The 14,379-nt window shown below is 38.1% G+C and overlaps 2 protein-coding genes across 7 annotated transcripts in view; one reads left to right on the forward strand and one right to left on the reverse strand.

Moving 5' to 3' along the window:
• BCAR3 (BCAR3 adaptor protein, NSP family member) overlaps nt 1-3,076 on the forward strand; it is a 130,540-nt gene extending 127,464 nt beyond the window's left edge. For all 4 annotated transcript variants that reach the window (XM_087447139.1, XM_087447130.1, XM_004420823.3 and 1 more), the window contains one exon: nt 1,982-3,076. In XM_087447139.1, coding sequence (XP_087303265.1) covers nt 1,982-2,160 — 179 coding nt within the window. In that variant the 3' untranslated portion in view covers nt 2,161-3,076. The remainder of the gene's footprint in view (nt 1-1,981) is intronic.
• A 6,928-nt stretch (nt 3,077-10,004) lies between these two features.
• Nucleotides 10,005-14,379, reverse strand: part of FNBP1L (formin binding protein 1 like) — a 107,644-nt gene continuing 103,269 nt past the window's right edge. For 2 of the 3 annotated variants that reach the window (XM_014780140.2, XM_004420826.3), the window contains one exon: nt 10,005-13,720. In XM_014780140.2, the coding sequence (XP_014635626.1) occupies nt 13,542-13,720 (179 nt within the window). In that variant the 3' untranslated portion in view covers nt 10,005-13,541. The remainder of the gene's footprint in view (nt 13,721-14,379) is intronic. The other variant, XM_004420828.3, reaches the window with a different exon arrangement.

A 14,379-nucleotide genomic window follows, 5' to 3' on the forward strand; every position in this document is an offset into this window, starting at 1 on the left:
AGCCAATAAATATATTACATTGGATGTTGCCTAAGCCAATATATTAGGATGGGTTTTGAGAAAAGTGTGCTGTAAGCTGTTCTACTGCAAATCACTTTAAAGGTATTTGATGGTACTGCTCAGTTGACCCTGCTACAGGTTTATATAGAAAGTTCCCATTGCTGGAAGTGACTGTGAACCCAGTAAGGGCAGAAATTTGTTCACCAACATATCCCCAGCACCAGTCCAGGGTAGGGGCTTAAAGCAGATTAACTGAATGAATGGAAGTTGTCATCTGGCCTCTGGTTGGTTATCTATCAAAAATACTCTGGCATCACATGGAAGGATGGACTAGAAGGCTTTTATTATCTTCTCCACCACCAAGAGAATGTGATCTAGATGGTGGAAATGTATTTAACGACAGAGCAGAGTAGTCCAGCAGTTATCAAGGATGAGAACCACATGCCTGTATGACTCTTTGGCTAGAGGTTTCCACCTCTCAGAGTTGACTGAGCATCCTTAGCCTTAAGTAGACAGATCTTCTCCTACATAGAGGAGGGAGTTGAGAAACAGACCCACAGATACGGCTGTCAACTGATTTTTGACCAAGGTGCCAAGGTAATCCACTGGATAAAGTATAGTCCTTCAACAAATGGTGCCGGAACTATTAAATATCATGTGCAAAAAAAAAAAAAACTGAATCTCGATCTTTACCTCATACCGTACACAATAATTAATCCAAAATGGATCAAAGACCCAAAATGTAAGCGCTCAAGTGTAAAGCTCCTATAAGAAAACAAGGGAGAAATTCATTGTGACCTTGGGTTAGGCAAAGATTTCTTAGGCTATAGAAAGCATGAACCATAACAGAAAACATTGATAAACCAAAATTTAAAATTTTGCTCTTCAAAAGACACCATTAAGAAAAAGGCAAGCCACACACTGGAAGAAAATATTTGGTAAACATATCTGATAAAGGACTTATATCTAGAATATATAAAGAACTCTTACAACTCATTGAGAAGACAAGATTTGAACAGACAAAAGATTTGAATAGACACTACAGCAGAGAAGATATACAAATGACAAGTAACTACATGGAAAAATGTTCAAAGCATTAGTCATTAGGGAAATGTAAATATAAACCACAGTGAGATACCACCCCACACTATCTAGAATGACAATACTAAGAGTTGGCAGCATGTGGAGAAACTGGAATCTTCATGTTACTTGTAAGAATATAAAATGGTACAGCCATTTTGGAAAAGAGTTTGACAGTTTCTTTAAGAGTAACCGTATATTTACCATATGACCCAGTAATTCCACTCCTAGAGAAATGAAAACACATGTCCACACAAAGACTTATACAAATGTGCACAACATTATTCATAATAGCCAGAGACTGGAAACAATCTAAATGTCTATCACTGGGTAAATAAAATGATGTCCGTATAACTGAATACTACTCAGCAATAAAAAGGAATGAATTATTGATAACATGCAACAATATGAAATAATCTCAAAAACATCACGCTAAGAAGGCAGACACACAAAAAAGTCCATAATTCTGTAATGCCATTTATATCAAATTTCTAGAAAAGGCAAAACAATAGCAGCAGAAAGCAGATCAGTGGTTGGCTGGGATCTGAGACAGGAACAGGGATTGACTGCAAAGAGGTATGAGGGAACTTTCTAGGGTGCTAGAAGTGGTCTGAAACTGGTGGTGACGGTTGTGCAACTGTATAGATCTATAATTATAAATCAAACTGCAGCTAAAATGGATGAATCATGACATGTAAGTTATATATAAATAAAGCTGTAAAAAAAACCCAAGAAGGTACTCTGAACACTCCTTCTCACAGCACTACAAACCAGAGTGGCTCGTGTACACGAGTCTTATCATGTTTTAGTGAGTTTTCTTGTTTCTCCTCCTCTAAACGTGCTCAGGTTCAGAGTTTTCAACACTATGTTTTAGGCAGTTGTTTTGTTTTGTTTTTATTAGGTTTTCAACCAGATGAAGAAATGAGTGAAATCTTCAAGACTGAATTTCAGATGCGATTGCTGTGGGGCAGCAAAGGTGCACAAGTCAATCAGGCAGAGAGATACGAGAAATTCAACCAGATTTTAACTGCCCTCTCACGTAAATTGGAACCTCCTCCTGTAAAGCAGGCAGAGCTTTGATAACTCTCCAGAGAACCTGAGGATATTCTTTCAAGCTTCTCCAGTTTCTTCTTTGGGAAAGCTTATGATTTGATAAAGTAATAATGTGCAAATCTGACAATATACAAGCTTTTAGTATCCACAGGATATTAAACATGTAAATTGCACAGAGCACACTTATTTATGAACTGTTTAAAATTACTACTGATTTTTTAAATGAATGATAATTTATTATTAGGGTAACTATTGCTAATGTTGATCAGCAAATTTAAGAGAAGACCTAGCCTAGCTATGTTGGCTGGTTGCTTTATATTACCAAGGTATTTGACCATTTTAGTTTTAATTCCATGTCAGATAAGTGTAAATAGAAAAGACTTTAAAAGCATGAAACATTTCAGAAGGTATCAGTTGTATGATATTCTTTAAATATGAAAAGTGTAAATAGTCATGAAAATATATCTTTTTGTGAAACAATTGTATCCAGTCTCTTTAATGTTAAACCACTCATCATAGTACAGTAAGTCTACCGCCTACCTTCCTGGGGCACCCTCTTCCCTAGCCACTATATCTTGATAGTAAACAAAAATTAATGAGCGTGGAATGGAAAATTTAAGGTTTCTGGCTTAGGAGACAGAGTGAATAGTTGATACATGGGAAAGCTGGCTCCAGAAGACCTAGGTTCAAACTGAAGCTGTGGCGCTTGCTCGTGGTTGGACTTGGGTCAAGTCCAGTATGCAACATAGCACTGGTACAAAGTGAGCACCCAGATGTTAGTATATTTCATGACCTCTTCACCCACTTCATGTATTTTCTAGGTTTTTTACTTCCCAAGGGGATACTGTCTGGTTTATCAGTATTCCTCTCAATTTTTTTCTATTGTAGAAAATTTGGAATACAAGATTTTAAAATAAAATAATAAACTTCTGTCATTCGGCCACCAACTGTCAACTGTCTTAAAGGGTCCCTGTTAATAGGCTGGGGAAAAATCCAGCTGCCAGCAAAGAGAAGTTACCAGGAAACAAGCCTGTTTTTCATGCACAGCTACAAGAAGAAAAATAATTGTAATAATAGCCTTTGGTGAGGATTTGCAACTACAAGCCTGTCCTCAAATACGTCTGGAGTAAAATTTACAAAACCAAGAAACTGATTTACAATGGTCCCAGGTTGGTGGCATCTCTGGGGCCTGGCAGACATAAACCCATCCTCTCAGGAGGAAAGCGTCTGGCATTCCCATAATTAAAGTAAACCAAAAATGAAAAAAAAATATATATATATGTATATACAAAAAAGTATATATGTAAAAAAACAAGCAGGCAACACCATCATGAATAAAATGCTGCAAAAAAAAAGATTTAGAACCCCAATGCCTTCAGATACTGGAATTACTGTATTTTGAATGCAATCATATACGGATATGTATAAGGAAAAAAATGAACTCACAGAGGAAATGAGAATTAAAAAATGATCAGATTTTAAGAGAAACTAGATCCTTTAGAAATGTATAATGAAATTAAAAACTCAATGGATGCTAATATTAAACAGAAGATTAGATCCAACTGAAGCTTTAATGAACTGGAAGACATATCTGACATGCCCAGAATACAGCAGAGACAAGAAGAGGAAAAACAGAAGAGAGATTAAAAGACTTAAAGGATTGAAATAGAATGACCCAATGCATCTCATCAGAGCTCCAGAAGGAAAGAAAGTGGGGTGGAGAGGCAGCAATTCACCCAGAAGAAAGGTCTGAGATTTAAGGATTGGTGAGCAGAGAAATTGGTAAGCTTAAAGGTATAGCAGAAAAAACACTAAACATCATAGTGTCTTCTACATGAAGTTAAAAAGGCAATTAAAACAATAGCACAAACCAGGAGAGGGGTGATCAGAGTTACGTGAATTCTGACAGTGTTATCCCTTCTAATCACTACAAGGATTAAGATATTGATAAGTTAAGTTTTAAGTATTTAAAATGTCAAGGATGAATACTACAAGGACAGAAATTAGGGTCAAAGTTTCACACTTGAAACAGTGGAGAAAACAAAAATATATATATATGTAAACAAAAATATATATGTATGAAAAGTGAGATGAATAGCAGGCACAAAGATGGCAGAAATAAATCCAAACTTATCAATAATCATTATAAAATAGCCTGAGCCTGCCAATTAAAAGTCAGAGATGGCCACTCAGATTTAAAACAAAATAACCTTATACTGTTTACAAGAAACATGAAGCATAAAGACACATGAAAATTTATAGTCCATAAAAAAGGAAAATTATGAGAGAGGGAACAGAGTGTACTTTTTAATGGGGATGTGGCAGGTTTCTGGGGTGCTGGTAAGGCTTTATTTCCTGACTCAAGTCACTTTCTAATAACTTAAGCTGTACACTTATGTTTTATGCATTCATATGAATGTTTATAATAAAATGTTAAAACATTTTTAAAAATGTGATACCTAGGAATGTTTCTAACAAACAAAAGATGTACAAGAACTTGAAGAAATTTTTAAACTTTTTTAAAAATCTGAAGAAAAGTAAATAAATGGAGGCACCATGTTCACAGATTAGAAGATTCTGCATTAGTTCTTAAAATGATCTATAAACTCAATGCAATCCCAATCAAAATCCAACAGGATTTTTCAAGCTAACTTAATAAGCTTTTCCTAAAACGTAGATGGCTAGGAACAATCAAGACCATCCTAGGAAAATAAGCCGGGATGGGGATGGGGGAGAATCTGTTCTACCAGATGCAAGCTCATTATTAAGCTATGATAATTAAGAAACTGTCATGAGAAATTTGACATATGACAGAAGTAACACTGCCAATCAGTAGGGGAAAGGATGACTTTTTAAGTAATTCTTGAACTGGTTAAGCAAATGAAAGGGGGGAAAATTGTTCCTTATCTCATAGCATACATCAAAATAAAATCTAGACGAATTAAGAATCTACATGTGAAAGGCAAAACCATAACACTTTTAGAAGAAAACAAGGAAGATTTTCTTAAACTAGATGGAAAAAGCATTAAATATGAAAGATTAATCAATCTACATTAAAATGAACTTCTATTCATCAAAAGATATCATAGGTGGGCCTGCCCCGTGGCTTAGTGGTTAAGTGCGCGCACTCCGCTGCTGGCAGCCCGGGTTCGGATCCTGGGCGCGCACCAACACACCGCTTCTCTGGCCATGCTGAGGCTGCGTCCCACATACAGCAACTAGAAGGATGTGCAACTATGACATACAACTATCTACTGGGGCTTTGGGGGAAAAATAAATAAATAAAATAAAATAAAAAGATATCATAGGTAAATTGAAAGAACTGAGAGGCATTAGCAACACATAAAACTGACAAAGGATGAGTATGGTAGACAGCCTCCAAGATGGCCCCCAATGTTGCCTGCCACCTGATGTTCACACCTTTGTGTTGTCCCCTCCCACACTGTACAAGGTTGGTCTGCATAACCAAGTGCATAGGACAGAAGTAATGGTATGTCACTTCTGAGATTAGGTTATAAAAAGACTGCAGCTTCCGTCTTGAGTTTTTCTCTTGGATCACTCACTGGAGGAAGCGAGATGCCATGCTGTGAGCATACCTAGAAAGAGATCCACATGGCAAAAAACTGAGACCTGCCAACAATCACGTGGACAATCTTGGAAGTGGACTCTCCAGTCCCCGTCAAAGCCTTATTTTTTTTTTTTTTAAGATTTTATTTATTTATTTTTCCCCCAAAGCCCCAGTACATAGTTGTCTGTCATAGCTGCACATCTTTCCAGCTGCTGCATGTGGGACGCGGCCCCAGCATGGCTGGAGGAGCGGTGCCTCGGTGCGCACCCGGGATCCGAACCCGGGCCGCCGGCAGCGGAGAGCACGCACTTAACCGCTAAGCCACGGGGCCGGCCCATCAAAGCCTTATGATTGCAACGTTGGCTGACACCTTGACTACAACCTCCTGAGAAACTCTGAGCCAGAATCACCAGCTATGTTACACAGTAAGAGATAACTAATACAATTAGCATCCTTCATACATAAAGAACTCCCGTGAATGAATACAGAAAGACAACCAACCAAAGAAAATAATGGGCAAAAGATATAAATAGGCTTTTACAGAAGAAAAAACACACATGGTAAACATGAAAAGACGTTCAACTTCATCAATAATCAGGGAAAAGCAAATGAAGACTGCAATAAAATGCTATTTTACATCCACTGAATTGACAAAAATTGAAAAGTCTGACTCCTAAGTGTTGGCCAGGATATGGAACATAAGTAACCCTTATACACAACTTGTAGGTGTGTAAAAATGTCATCACCACTTTAAAGGGAAAATGAGGCATTATCTTTTTAAACTGAAGATAAACATAACCCACAACCTAGCAATTCCACTCCTAGGTATAGATCTTAGAGAAACACTTGTATCAGTACACAGGCACATGGATGTGCATAGCAGCACTGTTTATACTAGCAAAATTCAGGAAATAGCCCAAATGTCCGTCAACTGGAGGATGGATAAATTGTGTATATGTAATGGAATACTATACACAGTAAAATGAACTATGCATAAACATAGATAAATCTTAGAACAATGTGGAGTGAAAAAGCAAGTCTCAGAAGATACCATGCAATATTCAAAATATTTAAAAAGTGGGATGTTAATAATATATAAATTATATGAACTAACAATATATAAATCAATGTGCAAATCAACAAATAATCCCTTATTCTTTAAATAAACTACATAATAAAACTTTATCAAGTGACAAAAGTAGCACAAATCATTCATCAACCACTAATAATTTCCAAATCATTCGTTTAAACAGTTGGGTTGGGCCAGCCCCGTGGCTTAGCGGTTAAGTGCGCGTACTCCGCTACTGGAGGCCCGAGTTTGGATCCCGGGCGTGCACCGACGCACCACTTCTCCGGCCATGCTGAGGCCGCATCCCACATACAGCCACTAGAAGGATGTGCAACTATGACATACAACTATCTACTGGGGCTTTGAGGGGGGAGAGGAAAGAGGAGGATTGGCAATAGATGTTAGCTCAGAGCCGGTCCTCCTCAGCAAAAAGAGGATTAGCATGGATGTTAGCTCAGGGCTGATCTTCCTCACAAAACAAAAAAACCAGTTGGGTTGGTATAATTTTTTGTTTGACGTCACTGTCACTAGCTAAATGACGTCCCCATGATTTGACATAGGGCTGCAAACTCTTCCAATTAATAGTCATTAATTTATTCATGTGTGTCTGGCACCTGAAGAGAGGGGACATGCAGCTGATCCCCATCTCACCTCATCAGACAGGATAGTACTATTTGGGTGCTGGCTATATGCCGAGAGCCAGTGGTAGCAGCTCCCAGCTGCAGGAAAGAGAGTGGAGAAAGCGGGGAAGAGGGAGCGAGTTGCAAGGGGATTGATGATCTTGGTTACCAGAACTGGGAGCTCGTGCTTCACGTCTGTCTCTTTCCACACCCAAAATTGTGTCCCCCACATTGGCCAACCAGGACATAACCAATGACTGGTTGGATGCCAGTCATGATGCAGGACAAAGGGAAGAACCAGGAGAATAAAAAACAAACTGGACAAGTCTGCCAGGGCTTCTGCTGGCCCTGAGACTGAGTGACTTGGTGTGCCTAGGCAAATGAGGGGAAAGGTGGCCTTGTGAAGGTGGAGAGAGCAGACAAATTTGATACTCCTATCTGGAGACCAACCAAGGGAAGGGGGGGAGAACAGAGCAGGAGTTCTGCTGTCACTTGCTGGAGAGCACTCTTCTGGGTATTAAACAGAGTCCTGGTAGAGGCCCACTTCTCACAACTCTTCAGTGCACAAGGCAGGCCACCCTCTACCACAGAGCAAGTTGCCAAACAAAACGAAACTTTAAAAAAACCATCTACAGGGTCATTACTACACCACAAGGGCCTATGTCCTCAAACACTTGTGTCTACCCACACTCCCTTCCAGTCTCCCAGCTGCTACCAGAACTTAGACGCGTCTTCTCCCCTTGAGCAGGATGAGGCATTTCCTTGGATGATGAACAGAGGTCTTCCTCAGCTTGGTTACCCTGGTCCCTCTCCCACTAACAGGCTTACAAAACCAGAGAAGATTCCTCAACACTTGAAATACTAGTAAACATATAGTAAGCTCTTCAGCTTTGTCCCAGTGCTCAAACCAGAAATGCACCACGGAGTGTCATGAGTGGTTTCTGAGACAAACCACACATACTGGAACTTTTATGATTAACTAGTTTTACTGCTTTTCAGAATTACTGTTAACCAACCAGAATGGAAATATTTCAATATTTAGCATTAACTATGGCTATATCAGTGTGCACCAGCTGAGTATAAGCCCTGCTCATACAGAGTATGACACTGTCCTTAGGGAACTCAAAAACATGGAAAGCTAATCAGGTTTAGGAAAAATACCCATGTGGGAACACTAAGAAAAACAAAAATAAACGTAAAATTCAGGATAATGGTTATCTTTGAAGGAGAGGGAGATGGCAATTTTCTATTTCTTAAGTTGAGTGACAGATTTATGTTTATTATGGTTCATAACATATTTTTCCAGAATAAGTTCTCCTTGGGGTTGACCTTCTGGGTTTAACAAATCAGCTTCTTGCAAGCTCCCATTCTCTACAAGATTGCTATCACCATTGTACAAAAATGAGCACATCTTGTCCAATATAGAAATTGTACTGAAATCAACACAATTATGTCTGTAGAATTCCCCATTTGTATCAAAAGAAAGGAATGAGGCTAATTTGATGTGGCTTATTCTTAGGACCCAGATCAGTTGCCCATTACATGTTCTCCTAAATGCTGACAAAATTATCAAGTAAAGAATTGTCAAACTTTCCAGAAATAACTCTTCAAAATTTATATTTTCCCACCCCCCAAACTTTTGGCACCTCTTGTAATTTCTCTAGTTTCTTAGATTACTAACAGTGACTACTCAGGAATATATATGATCCTAGGTATATGAGCTCACTGAAATAGGTTTGGTGTTTCTTTAGCATTTTTTCACCTAAACTAATACCTTCTTCACCAAGAAAATCCATCCTTTTCAGCAAGTCTGGAGATCCTTTTCCTTTTGTTAATATTGTTACAAGGATGTTATCTTTCCCTAGCAAGTAGGATTTGACTTCCCTGATTGTATTCTAGATAGTAAAAGTCCTTTTCATTGTTTTGAGATTTTTTGTTGACACTGTTTTCCTGCTGTTTTGTTTTGTGTGTGTCCCTACTTCCAAGCTTGGCGTGGATCTCTAGATTTTCATCTCAACAATTGCAACCCCTCATTGTTCAGGATCAACCCTTTTTTGGGTTTCTAGAAGTTACTCATCATAGTTTCATATTTTTTAAAAAGCTGAATCTTCTAAAATTAAAACTTCCTAAAATGACAGATGTGACACTAATTATGGTACAATTCTCTTCCCATGCTTTGAAATGCCAGGAAGACAAGGGTGCTCTCTCTGACTGATCAGGAATTCAAGCAGAAGCACAGGAAATGCTGACCAGTATGTGGCTGGACCAAGCTATGTGGTATAGGGACAGTTCTTATGGGTGCAGAGGATAAGATGATGTAAAAGGAAAGTATGTGCAACACAGCTACTGTAATAATCTGAATTATTACACTCAACTTAAATTCACTCTAAAGAAATAGTTAACATTTTTCCCCCTTTAGGAAAGCTTGAGAGAAACTAAAACTAGAATAAAGTTTCCAAAATTGCTTTGCAAAATAGGTGCCAACACAGATGGTTCCACTCATGGAACCTGTCATCTACTTTGTATTATCTGCAAGTTAGCACATGCAAGAACAAAATCATTAAATCTCTTGAGTGTACATAGCAATAAGAGATAACACACTATACACCTTAACTGACCATGAAAAGATTTTTTTATTTCATGAAAATATTCTCAACAGAGAACACTATCTTAAACAAAGCATTTACCATTAAGAAATCAACATGTGCACAAAAAGAGTAAGAATTACTGAAAAATTAAAGATTTCTTTTGGACAATTCACATGTTCAAAATTTAAGAATGATTTAAGAATGATTTAAACTGTGCAAGTTCAAATGTCTTTCCTATTGTAATAACCATATACAGGTTGCACTATTTCACACGAAGGAACTGCCTCCTACGGAAGCAAATCCTGCTTTTAGAAAAACAAACAGTAGCTTGAAAAGAACAGTTAGTCCTTACAAGAAAGCCTTAAACTTTGCCCTCTGTGGCTATGAGCCAAAAAAACACAAGCACTTCAGGCTTTGTACAGAAGACAAACATAGTCAGATCACATTTCCTCCTCATTGCTAACCTTTAAAATAAAAATAGCACTAGATTTTAAAACTACTTTATGTAGTCTGTCAGTATTGAATAATGTCACATTATATAAATAACCCTGTAATGAGATTCAAAATCTAAACTTTATATTTTACTAGCCTCAAAGGTAACACACTATATGTCAGCTGTGTAACAGGGGCGTACTTGATCTTATGAAGGCATTAACTTTCACACAATTGTCATTCAGCTTTAGTATAACTGGTAGTACAATTCAAATAACACTGGGAAAATATTATTAAAGCAGTCACACAGCTTCTAGAATATTGCTTAAAATCCAATAATACACAGACCATTTCACGTTCTTTCTTCCTTCAAAACAGTAAAGAACCAAATTAATGAAGCTTCCGTGGTACAAATATCCCCCCCACCCTCACCCACCCCCCTATTAAACACCACTAAGAAATTAGGTAAGATACCAGTCATTAACAGAACCACAAATGTGAGGCAGGACAACAGGAGCAACAGGGGCACTAACGACAATTATATTTACAAGTATAAACATACAGAAATTTCCATTTTACAAGTGAAAGTGCACATAGATCATTACAAAGTTTCACTAAATTGTATCTGGTTCAAACAAAAGCATCACTTGGAAACAGACTATCATTATAATAATCAAATGAGAACACGGTAATCCCAAATTAAAAGACAATGGGGAGAGAGATCCATAAAACTGCTCATAAAAACACTGAGTAAAGTAAAATGGACTTGGACATGTCTTTAGTTTGATGCAAAAATTTGAAGATGCACCATCAAACATGGTAGAGCTCTAAAAGCCACCTTCCGAGGCTACGTCAGCAGCTGCAGCAGTGCTGCCGAGTTAAAGGAGGTCGCACTGAGCTGACACACAAAGCCCTTTGTGGGATACTGTAGTGGTAGTGTTGGCAATCAACAGATTTAGGCACTCTAGTTTAAGGCAGCATTTGAATGGAAGCAGCTGACTTCTGACAATAGTCCTTTGTCTCGAGGTGGTGAGTATCTTCTGTGTTTATTATGCCAGGATTTCAGTGCTGACTATAGATTCTTCCCAGACTGAGGTGCTGACGATATATCACGTTTCAAAGAGTTCTTTCAACTGGGCTGTAGGCTAGAGCAGAGATGTTTTCTTTTTCTTATCACCAATACTTCAGGTTCACGAACTACTTCATAATGTCAAAACTGGAATGTTTTGCAGTGGGGAAGTTATAGCAGCATACACAAATACTAGGATGGAAACATTAGTGCTGGAGATGTTTGACAAAGTGATCTGCACTACAAATGTAAAACAAACAAAGGCTTCGACAAGAACAAGGGATTATAAAGACATGCCTGAAAAATCTAGCCCGATCACTCTAGACATGCAACAGGATGTTAAGCAAGCACAGAGGTGGCGCAGGCAGACACAAACAAATGGCAAGGATTCTAACAGACAATGGGTCTAAAAGCCAATTAAAACAGAGCTGGGATAGAGACAGTCCTGTTGGGACAGCCATACACAAGACAAATTTCATGACAGCTCTGCATTCTTTCTGATTTGGACATCATCAGTAAAACAAATGGAAAAAAGGTTAGCCATTGTTGGCTTTTTTTCCTTCATGTGAATAATTGTGAACGAGGAATTTAAGGATTGGTATTACAATGATTTTTTAAAAAACAATGTATGGAAATGCTGATGAAGTTAGTAAAAAATAATCATGTCTGCATGCACTCATGCAACTTGCTTCTCTCACTCTCTCTTTGAGCCTGACAACTCTAACACCCTCCCCCCAAAAGCAGCTGCATGTAACCTCCTTCAACATCTTGCCCATTTCCTCAGAAACCCTCTTCAGGAACCTGCAGTCCAGGAGGAAAAAGAAAAGAACAATTACTGAAGACCTTTGGTAAGACCAAAAGGGGTGTTCAGTTTAAAGCGTCCGTCCCAAATGTCTCTAAAATCATTTTATAGTCAGTTATTGAAAACACCAGAAAAATCTGGAGCAAAAACGAGCAAAACTAAGGACCAATCCCATCGTTGTTTCCTCACTTTACTTTCCCATACAACTAGCACTGCACAATCCTTGACTGTACAGAGTTACCAACAAATGCTTGTTGAAATTAATTGGAAAAAAAAAATCTATCTTAATAAGTGATGGTTCAGCATTAAAACAAGGAAATGCCCTAAATGGTGGTACAGATATTTTCCTCCAACCCAGTTAGTCAAAAAAGTTGTTTTTTTTTCAAAGTCAAGTCTGCCGGTACTCCCCCCATTTAAGATTTCCTCTTAGTTTATTTAGAATTTTCCTATGTATAGCTGCTAAATGCTAAATAATCACTAAAGTGATATTTCCCAAAAGATATTTTCAAGATGAAAAATACAAGCATTAGATTAATTTGGAAGGAAGCTTATACATTACTGAAAATTAGTAGTAAGCCTGAAAATATTTTCAGGTCTCAAAAGAAAGCCATTTTATTCACATAAGAGCCAGATCAGGTTGATTTACTTTGCAGGTCTCTTGATTAGCCTACTACTAAAATAGATTATGTGCTAGGTGCTTGTTTTCTTCCTTTAGGAAACCAAAGTTAAGAATAGGGAGGAAAATGAAAATGGTTACATTCTTATTTTATCCAGTTAGCCAACTATTATTTTTCTTCCTGAAAACTGTAGCTAAATTCAAACTACTATACCAAACCACTCTTTTGGGAGTCAGCTTTCTATAGCATTTCAGAGTAGTTTTAACTCACTACAGTCACTGTTTTCTAAGTCAAGTGTAGGAGGGTGGGGAGTTTTTTATCTATGGATTCCTGCCCAATAGATCAAATTCTATGATTTACAAGGCAGAAAAACACAAAACCTTCACATGGACTTAAGCAGGACATAAAGCAAAAGGCATCAAGTAAGCTTCACATCAACATCACTCAAATGGTAAAGCATCACGAGAACCGTTTCTTGTGGTAATAGTCACATCTCTAAGATCGAGCCTACACTCAGCTCACATGGTGAACAAGAAATCTTGGATGCCCTTTAAGTTTCCTTATGTTTTCCCACCCGTTCAATGTGTTTTCGTTTTATGTTACTGTTCCTATGTCATACATGTAACAAAGCTGCCTGGTTAGTTTAGATGTAAGTTACTGCACCTTTACTGTTTTTCTCTAGAGTTACATCTATGTATGATGTGGGAACGTAGCCTTCTTCACCGTTCTGTCTCCGAGCTCTTGTCCATCCATCACCTTTGTCCTCTTCAATAATGTATAGAACTTCACCTTCTTTCATTGCCAGAGTACCTTCATTATGTCCTAGATGAGAGTTTTCATAGCACAAGCACAATTTAAGCACAGTGACCACTTCAAATAAAAGTTACAAATACAACACACAAAAAAACATGAAACCCTACTGGACTTCAATGTACCTAGAACTGTGAGCCCACTGATTCTCATTAGCAACAACATTTCTAGATTACATTATAGCAAGATCTTATTTAATATTTTCTCAGAATGAGGAGTAACTAAAGGCTTTACTCAATTTTAAAACCAAAACAATGGATGGGTGGGGAAGCACCTTAAATCATACACCATTTTATACAAAAACTCATTTGTAAAGGTGTTACTGTGCTCCTCTGTGAGTTGAGGAAAAGGATTTTTGACAGTCCAATAGAGGGAAGGATAACTAAGAATCCGCAGGAGAGGGCCACAATGCCTTCCTCCCCTCACAAGGTTTGTTCTCCAACTATCACAGGGGAAAGGATGGCATAGTGAGGAGCTACCACATTCTCTCTTTCCCTCACCTGAAAATGTGGCCTACAGAGTCAGGATATGGTGGTGGCATTCAGCTATGCCATTTGCCTTGTACCCTTCTCTGTGTCAGTAAGTTAGAAGGAAAAGCATGAAGTGACATCTACCAGCCTTCCACTTCCTGGGTTGGGCTACATGCTCAAGCTGCTTCAACTATGATGAGT

Source organism: Ceratotherium simum, chromosome 2 (genome assembly GCF_057802395.1).
Source record: "Ceratotherium simum simum isolate JZ-2026a chromosome 2, ASM5780239v1, whole genome shotgun sequence".
In the NCBI taxonomy this organism is placed as follows: domain Eukaryota; kingdom Metazoa; phylum Chordata; class Mammalia; order Perissodactyla; family Rhinocerotidae; genus Ceratotherium; species Ceratotherium simum.